Source organism: Rhopalosiphum maidis, chromosome 1 (genome assembly GCF_003676215.2).
Source record: "Rhopalosiphum maidis isolate BTI-1 chromosome 1, ASM367621v3, whole genome shotgun sequence".
NCBI lineage: Eukaryota > Metazoa > Arthropoda > Insecta > Hemiptera > Aphididae > Rhopalosiphum > Rhopalosiphum maidis.
The window spans coordinates 67,384,642-67,395,244 of record NC_040877.1 but is presented as its reverse complement, the minus strand read 5'-3'; the positions used below and the strand labels follow the sequence as shown (position 1 = coordinate 67,395,244).

The 10,603-nt window shown below is 32.3% G+C and overlaps 1 protein-coding gene across 1 annotated transcript; it reads left to right on the top strand.

Moving 5' to 3' along the window:
* Positions 1-9,268: 9,268 nt before the first annotated feature.
* Positions 9,269-9,838, top strand: LOC113550475. The gene has a single exon (XM_026952322.1). It carries the CDS (start codon positions 9,269-9,271, stop codon positions 9,836-9,838), a length of 570 nt encoding a protein of 189 aa, XP_026808123.1.
* Positions 9,839-10,603: the final 765 nt, after the last annotated feature.

The window sequence follows — 10,603 nt, the reverse complement described above, 5'->3', positions numbered from 1 at the left end:
GTGCCGCCGTAGGGCAATATTCTCGAAATTTCATTTTCAAATTACAAATTATTTTTTCAAGCGAACGATATGCATAATACTTTAATTGTATGTAGATAGGCAAAAGGTAATAGCTAGGTAGGTATATTGTATATGTATAAGAACATTCTATTTTGCACAAACGAAATAATATCGGATTTTTGACGAAGAAGATCAGCGCCACATACGGTATTGCGAAATATCATAAATGTATTACGTATGGATATTAATGAACCTACATTTTTATTATACCAGAACGATAACAATATGAATTTTATAGGTACCTATATAGATGTATCGGCCGGTACGGCTGGTGAGTCTACTGCTGTCGTTTGCAATTTAATGCGTTTTACTTTACACTCACGCGTGATTTTGTACACCTGTATTGATATTGTAGGTATTATTGTTATCAAATGATAGTGTACCAAATAATTAATTTTTTTTTTGTAAACAATACATATATATATGTGTGTGTAAGATAAAAACATAAAAAGTACAAAGGTATAGGTATATTGATCCCAGTTGGAATGCCGAATATGTAGTGAACATGTTTTATATTTATTGAATTCGACCGTGTAACATACGCGCATATTATTTCTTACTACTATGTATATATTATAACGTACATATTATAATATTATTATTTTCACGCTATAACCATTTTTGAAATTCCATAGCATTATAATAACTATACGATATATTTCGTAGTAGATCGTGGGAATGACGAGTTTTTACGGATGCCAAAGTGTCATATTAATCTCCCTTTCGTAATAATAATAATAATAATAATTTTATTTCATTTTTTTCCTTCGAGTCAATTGACTTATGGTATATAGTACGCCCGGAGGCTGGGGAATCAAAACATACAAGACGTATTCGCCCGTGTAGATAATGTTGCGGAGAAACAATGTAAATCGGAGCCTCGTGATAAATCATGGGTTTTCGAACAGATATACGATTAAAATGAAAAAATAACACGAAAATAAAAACAATATACACACATACATATTATACGAGTATGTAGAGTTCCAGTGGCCTCAGGCTCCTCGAAGGCCCCCCGGTGAGCCGGTAACCGACGCTCCGAATAATTGGAAAATGTTATAATGAACACGGTAATTTATGGGTCTACTGGACGATCGATATGTGACCATGATACTATAACCATCGTCAACTTTTGATCTACATAATATGTTTATAACTAAAAGACGCATATTAATTCAATTATCTTGTGCATATATCATATTATTATAACACCTAACGCTGATCACGCACTATATTCTCCACAATAAACGTTGTTACGCGTATTGTCACGACATGTATAGATATAAGATATGTGTAGAATACTTGTACAATGAACGAAGAAAGTAGAAATCCGTTCCAAATGAATACACATATTATATAGTTAAGACAATATACACGATGAAATAATATATTACATGAAGCAATTAAAAAGCTAATCGATGAACAATTAGGAAATTAATAATATATAATAATTAATAAGGGATAAAAACGATCGATAAAGTATGGTATTGACGTCTTATTACATTCATTGTATTAGCATATTGGTTTAGTTTTTTTTAATAAATAATAGAAAATTAACGACTATTTTTATAGATGCATGTATGTAGACATCTAGTTAAAATTTCAGCATTTAGATTTTATTCAAATGTATATAACTTGTCAAAAACATAATACTTAAACTCGTCTTGTTACGTAATACCAGTAACTTGTAGATAGACTGCAGCCATATCAATTATAATAAATACGTCGACATATTAGTACAGTCTTACCGAATTATTAGGGTGTTTGACCTGTAATAAATCCTCTGTGGACCTACGGGTTAGCGTAGTTACACTGACCGTTTGATTTTTTTTTCGGGTCTTATCTTTATCACATCAAGATTTTTATAAGACGTGCAATGTAAATCAATGTTGTCTACAAGTTACAACGAAATTTGAAAAACATACACTAATTTAAGGAATATATTATAATATTTATAGTGTTCAATGTTCATAATTATTTTTCGTTGGATCTCTTTTGAATATTTATATGTGTATATATATATATATATATATATATACATATTATACATATTATATACTATATGGATATTTAAATTCGAAAACTGTTATTTTTATATATCTACTGTTGAGATAAGCATAGTTGTGACAAATTAAATATAAGATTTAAAAATTTACACACAAAAACCAGTCCGTTTGAACACGCAACGGCAATATATTGTTTGTCGCCCCGAAGTCGAAACCACTCGCGTAACAATATATACGTATATCGACTTGCATACACGATCCCGGAAGACACAATATATTATTATGTGCCACGATAACTTGCCGAACAATATGTTATAAACGTATAATGTATATTATATAGCGATACGCCGATACAATAATATAATATATCGTCGTTGATCAAGGCAATTCCCTGAACAAATCAAAAAATTTACCTAAGTTAGTTTAGCCGACACAGCCGTGCGCCTGTGGCACGATAATATTGTCTATACACCTATACATTATAACTTATAAGATTAATTACCGCGTTGACTAGCTGACTGGAGTCTGTCGCCCGCGCAACAGCCAGAGATGGACTGGCCTGGCGGTACACAGAGACAAATCCCGATTCCCGGTGACTCGTTTCAATAATATAGATTATATGGTCCGATAATATTTCAGGAATTAAAAATATTGTTTACGTAATGAAATAACATAAAATATAAACATTATAAGTTATAATACATATAATGCATAAATAAGTATATGGTTTATCTGCTCGTGTGATTTTAAGTATCATAATAATCGATAATATAATAATATTATGAAAGAATCAAGTGTATTTTTAACTATCACATATTTTGTCTTGGTAATTTTTTTGAACGATTTAATCAATATCTTTATAATGTTATTGTACTTATATAATAACATGAAAAAATCATGCGTAATGATTTAAATAGTTGTATGTTTATACATTTATTATTTAACTACATATCCCAAACTTTAAAATTTTATAATTTATAACTGACAGAAAAATGAATGACGTTTATTTGTAATTCGGGCGAAACCGACGTTATCCATTTATATCTATATTAAATATTGAAAATGTTTTTTAAATAATAAGCAAGAGGTGCTTCATTATTATTATATTTTTAAATTACTTCTGAACAAATTATTGTTTTACTAAATTAGAAAATAGAATTCAAACCTTGTTAATTTTTGGCTTGGCAAAAAAAATTCTCAGCCTGAAATATTGACCCAATGGCAACAGTTATGACGGGGGTTAGAAATTGTGAACCCGTCCCGATACGACGTACTCGTGTGTTTTTCTTTTTATACTTTTTTATTTCTTATTGTACCAGTCAGATAGCCTGCTGTTCAATCTGCCACAAGTCGTTATTTCTCGTATATCCTAATACGTGCGCGTTATTTGATGTATATAAATTGTTGTACAATATGCATCACCAGTCGGTCGATCGATCGCTTATCAAAACAATCGGAAATTAGTGGTCCCATTGTGTCGATGTAAGCGAGGTGTATTGCGCGGGCCATTTATACACATATATTGTGTACGCACTGCCTACCAACCTAACTGTATGCGGTTTATGTATAAGGTACGTGCTTCAAGATAAATGAACACGACGTCACCGCCGAAGCAGACAGAATACGTGGCAGGATTCTCTCTCTAGCTGCTGCCGCTGCTGAAGCGACTGGATGATGACGGCGAAATGCTCTCATCTTCGACGACGACGGGTGCGAAACATATGGTTTTCGGGCGCCACGCGGTGAGTGTGTACTATGTATGCATAAATATATATAGGGTTATGTGCGTTATTATCGAATTAGCATAATGTGCTTATATGCACCGCCGCCTTGTACACGTAACCAAATTGAGGATGTTTTAGAGAAAAAAACTGAAAGGCATATCTTATGATTAATGGGCACGCTTGGGACCGCGGTAAATGACGTTCGAGGGGTTATGTGTTATATTATATTATTACCTATAGATACGTGTTGTGTTGCCAATTGAAGAAGTCGCTTGCTTTTTTTCTTGGCCGTCAGAGCGGACGGGAAAAAAAAGCTAATTAGAGAACCAGCGGGGAGCGCACAGCCGGGTGACCACAGGGGTCTTTGCGGGTCTCTCGCGGCCCTTCGTCTGCCCGCGCGGACACGCCCTGCTACTGTAGAAGCGCTCATCGGTCTGAATCGGTATTTATACGATGGTTGTGGTTATGCCGCGAGGGACCGGTGTTTAACAGAACTAATAAACCGTCTAATGTTTCCCCGATGACGACGACGACGACGACGATGATGATGAAGAAGTGTTTTTGGCCGGTTCTTTGTCGGCGGGTGGCAAAACTGCCGTAATGGTTGGCAGTTCGATGATTAAATGTTTTTTGAATTCTTCCACTGTCTGGTCTACGGATACCTCATAAACGCCGCCGATGGCGTTTGGAACGTTTGCAACATTTCCCCCCCAATAATTCGCGTGTTTACAATGTAAAATCGAAACCGCTACTACGTAAACTTAATAATAATAGGTATAGGTACATACTATAAATACACGCGCACGCTGCTGCTGATACAAAGAACCGACATCGCCAATGCTTTCCGCTACAAGAATGATTGGCTCGTAAAGGGACCGTTTTATTGTTATTAATGTTTCGATTACCTAAGTGATAATCGAGTGACTTTGAGTTGTAGCATATGTGACGTCACTGATCACGTTCAGAATATTGGATAGGTGTTAAACTGGTTTATTATTTTGTAATAAATCACAGTACAAATATATATTATTTGGAAGCAATAATTTAAAACGGTTTATATATCATAGCGATACAGCTCGAGAAGAGCAAAAATATAATTTATAAAATAAATCAGTGAATACGTACTCGGATACGTGGAACCAATCAGGAGTCACCAATATAGAGTTGATAAAAATATTTTACAGAGCTAAAAAAAGTAACATGAACATATATTATTGTCAATTTCAAGAATATAAATAGCACGGTAAATCATATATTATGTATTATAATACTTATATTATACAGCCGGGAAGTCGAAATATTACAAATAAAGTATACGCATATAATATGTCCGCACTACACTAAATTTATTTAGAATATTATGCAGACCATGCCAAAATAATTTTGTGGACAGAAAATTATCATACAAGCATATTTTATCATGTACAATATCGCGTCTTAGAAAATAGCTGCTAATAATGCAAATTATAGTTAGAAACAAAATACCGAAGAGTTGTGTTCAGTAGTATTTTATGAATAAGCAGTGTATAAATTATATAATGTGGCAGGTATGTATAGAAGTATATTAAAGTGTGTAGGTTGCACAATATATTATGTTTTCCTCTCAATATAATACTAATCGTGCATAGGTATAACATTGAGGCAGTTTGCGAGTAGAACAGTTTGAAGAAAAAAAAACTATAATATGTATAGGTACCTACCGCATTTCGCGGTTCTGTTCGTAGTAAACATATTATTTTATAATATAAGCGTGACCATACGTCATGGAACGCGATCTAAATGAAAACGGTGAACACTGGATCATTAAAATGTATAAACGGTAAATGTATATTTGGCTCTCGAACAGAAAACCTCTCGTGACGCAGTCCTATTCGGCAGTGTGATTTGCAGCGGGTTTCGCGTGTCGGCGCGACCTACCTATATTATTATATATTCTGAGACCTGCATCGTCCGTCGTGTGGTCGTCGCCGCCGTTGTAGGACGATAAACCCATCAGAAGTGGCGACGTCCCGCGTGGCCCTTTCCGGTAGCCTTGTGCGTGAAACATATATTATTATTATTATCGCGTATGTATGTACACGTGTAGAACTACAGTGTAAGTAGGTAATAATACAAATATATCATAAGAGCACATATATTATATTATAATATGAACGCGTGACGGTGGCCAATAAAAAAAAAAAAAAAAAAATCGCGGCGGTAGTGAGACTGTATAGGTATATATAACATGTGCGTAGTACCCATATCGTGATCGCGACATTTATTTATTATTATTTTTATTTTATACGCACATACACACACATACGCGGTATATTGTATACACCGCCGGCTTTTCTCTCGGATCACGCGATCCAAATATTTAGACAACGCCGGCGCGCGCATGAATAATCGCGTCTGTGGCTGTTATAATGTTGTTGCGCTGTAACGGGCGAAAATAACCGATTAAAAAATATCTAACGACACGGACCTCGCCGCACTTTTGCGTGTGGGTCCAGTAGTATGACACACGCGGTGGCCGTGACGATTTTGCCCACACATAGCAGCTATTATTATATAGACTACACTATTAGTCTTATAACTCACGTGTACGCAATACGGACGGAGGACCGGCTTGCGGTCGGTGCCCGGTGGTAAGTATCTACGTATACGACACGCTGTATAGGGTGCGGTGGGCGAGAAATGATACTAATAGTGATAATAATATAATAATAAACAAAAGTTATAGACGTTTGCGGGCGGTACATAGTATTGTAACGATGACAAATACTGTGCACGGTATATATATCGTATAATATGCACATGCACAGTGTATATGTACGCATTAAACGTTTTAAATCATCGTACGCCGTAGCATATTATTTTAATAATATTATAATATTTACCTAAACCACTACATGATAATGCGATAATAATATTATGCACTCGAGTTGCACTATAGCACCACACACGTCACACACATACACACATCACATGATACGTTTAGCACACGCACAAAGAGACACTTACACACATATACGTGACATATTATTCGCGGACCCGGTCGGAATGCAGTCTCCAGTGGATATAACGTGTATAATAATAATAATAATAATAATAATACGCGCGCGCGCGCGACGAGCGAGACCAGTTTGGCAGCCATTTGTCACGTATATAATATTATAATATTATTATGAGACCCCCTATGTGCCGCTGCCTAAGCCGCGCATAGGTATGGCATGACGACAAGTAAATAAGGCACGTCGTCACTTTCATAAATGTATAATATTACATTGTACCTATGATTGTAGGTATTATCACTATTATCTATGTATCAATCGTCGATGTGACAACATATAGAATCGGACAACGGTAAAAGCTGCTACAGGAGGGCTTGCAAAAATCTACCACTATGTAATCGGTGTATATTTCAATATAACCGTTGTAATTTTTAAAGTTTATTATACTGTTATATTATGTTTCCGTTTAAGATGTCACGACGAATCATTTCACGTACCAAAGAAGTTGAATTATTTTAAAATGAAGTATTGAAAACGAGCTAATAACTGGTATATACAGAGCGAATATCAACATATATAATCACTTACAAATTAAACAAAAAAAAAAAATTATACAAAATAGTCAAAATTCACTAGGTTTTATAAAATCAACAGATTCACATCGTCGTTCGTTGTAATAGTGCAATCTAAGTACACATTCACCACTTTAATAGCGCTTGGTCGAACGTACCTATGTACCTATATGAACTGGTACCTACATTATTATATATCATGTAGGTACTTCCTTAGAACTTACTAGTTATTATAGGTACTTATATAATTAATTTATTATTATTGTCATTCTGTATTACAGTGGTTAAAACTTATTGCTCGTATTGACAAATAATTGTCATTATTATTTTATCACAACTACTCGCAACTACTACGTATTATAATATATCACTGTATTCGATGTTTCATTACAGATTATAGTATCTATAGTTTATGGCATAAAAAGATTTTAAATACCAGGTATATAGCGACACAAACAGGTACTCATTTATCTAGGTAATAAAAAATGTATACAGTTACAGTTTGAATTACTTATTTAATTATATACGCTAAATTTAACATGTTTTTCATATAATGCAGACTATAGAGCCTTAATGGGTAAAAATCAGAAAGAGAGACAATGGTGTACAATTTCGAAAGAAAATAATAATTACGATTATCATTGTTCGATATTCATAATATAAAAATTGCATATTATCAATTTGAATTGTAATTGAAGTGTTTTGTTTGTTATTAATGAATAATAGATACGTTTATTCGGTTATTTTACGGCTTAACTTATTATAACACGAAAAAAAATCGAAATATATAATAAATACATAGGAAACGTTTCTTTGGTGTTGAAGACCGACTTATCTGTCGTTTGTTCAATGTCAGCAAACTGGAAATCAATATTTGCCCGAAACGTCGTAAAAGTATTATTATTTAAAGATGAACGGCGAAAACGTGTTAATTTTGTCTTTTCGACGACAGTTCCCACGGACATGAGGTGCTGTGTTTACCCAACCCAACTAACCGATCCTGTGTACACAGGGTAATGACAATTACCTAAATTACCCGAGCCCTAGAGCCGTAGTTACTTAAAATACCAAATAATAGTTATATTGTAATAATCAAATATAAATATACACGTAAGCACATTTAATAGCTGTATATAGGTATATAAGATTATACACAATCGGTTGTAAGAAATTTACGATTTCCGCTCTCAATAATAATATATATAGACATAATAATAATATTATTATTATTATTATTATTTAGTACACCACTGTAGTAATATAAAATAATATGCATTTTCTTGTGATTTTTGAGTGGTCGTTTTTATATACAAGCAACTTGATGCAAGTTAACTCATGGGATATACATAATTTAATATTATGTATACACGTATGATATATTATTATTTATTAGTTACCAATAGCTAAAACTAATAATCAAAATAATTGTATATTTATGATGACATAAACTTTTATTACTTATTTTACTTTATACAATTTTACGATAGTCTAATGCTACATAATACCATGGTACGTATACAAATCGCTGTAATATACAACTAATTTTCTGCCATATAGATACACCTACGCAATAATTATATTTACGAAATATGAACTTTGCTATTTTTAGATTAAAATCTCTTAAGACACTTGACATCTGAAAAATATAATAAGTGGCTAGTCATAACATAACCTACTATGGCAACCTTAAATAAACAAACAAAACAAATTAGACTACAATTTTAAATTTTTTTACTTTATTACAACACAAGTAGTTCATGTTATTTCGTTATTAAATTTAAATACTTACCTAGTTTAGGTTTACTAAACAAAATATAAAATAATATTACTAATGCAATTGAAAAAAAAAACATTGCTTTTAGTTAACACTAACTTACTAATTTTGGTTTTGAGTTTTTAGATTCAGAAAGATGAACAATAGACAGATATCAAAAGAAATAAAAGTTAGATTAAATAAAGTTTGCAATCTTTTAAAAGAAATCGAGGACATCTTATGCAAAGAGAATCAAATGAGTCAGTTATCAAAATTAGACTATTCATGCAATTGTGTTTGTGTAAAACAATCAACACCTCAAATTTTGAGTGAAAAGTTAGAAAAAGTATCCAATCATAGAAAACATGACAATAGTAGAATATGCGAGAAAATGTATAAATCATGTATTGAAAAACATGTAAAATGTAAAGTCTTAGACAGAGAAAACATGTCTTCTGATATAAATGATACCAGTCCATGTTGTCAGAATAATGATGAAGATAATCGTGAAAACAATAACTCAAAATCCCCAAACGTTTTGTGTTGCAATTTATCTAACAAGCAATTTTATAATAATACACAAAATGATTGTATCCATGAACTGTTTAAAAACAAGATAAATTGTATTACACAAAAGTATATGTCATATTTCGACGAAATTAATAAAAATGAACCAAACACTACAATTTGTTCAACAATTAATTCAAAAAGAACACCACGGAAGTAATTATAATTTGAATGTAACAGGCGCCAAGCAAAAAGGTTCAAATTACTCGGTATACATATTGAGGTTGAACCTCCCCACTAGGTACGATCTCGGTAAGCATTAATTATTGATGTCATTTTAGTGAATTTAATCGTAGTCAAATTAATGCAAACAGTTCTTACAACTATGATGTATTTTAAAATTTTAATTTCAATAAAACTTACATTGCGAGTGAATACAGATTAATTTATAATTATTTCATTTCAGCAATTTGTATACAAATCACGATAATTTCCTATTTTTTCGCCCAATCAGGTTCATGGATATAATCAGGTAGGTGAAGATGCATGAGTTTGAACCTCCACTATTGATGAATAACTTAACATAATGTATAATTCTTATTATCGACCCGAGAAATAGTTAAAAAAAAAAGTGAAAATATTTGTGGGATTACAATTAATTATGATTATTATGTATTTAGATATATATTTTATGTTGTATTTATTTATTTTTACATTAAGTGTTAGTTTAAAAATAATCACGAACATCTGAATAAAATCAGATAAACTTTATATTTATAGGTATGCCTTATTGTAAAAAAACAATTTTAATAATTTTGTCTTTAAAAGCATAATGTGAAAATAAAATTTAAAAAATACAAGTCCACAGTATTAAAATTGTTTATGCAAGTTCAAAAGTTCAATAGTTAAACGCACATTTTGTACGGCTTAATATAAGTAAAATACATAACAATTTAATTACAATAATATTGTTTTTACTTATTGT

Bases quoted from the DNA above. Each gene is read 5' to 3' on its own strand.
- LOC113550475 (XM_026952322.1), top strand. From the start codon at position 9,269: ATGAACAATAGACAGATATCAAAAGAAATAAAAGTTAGATTAAATAAA.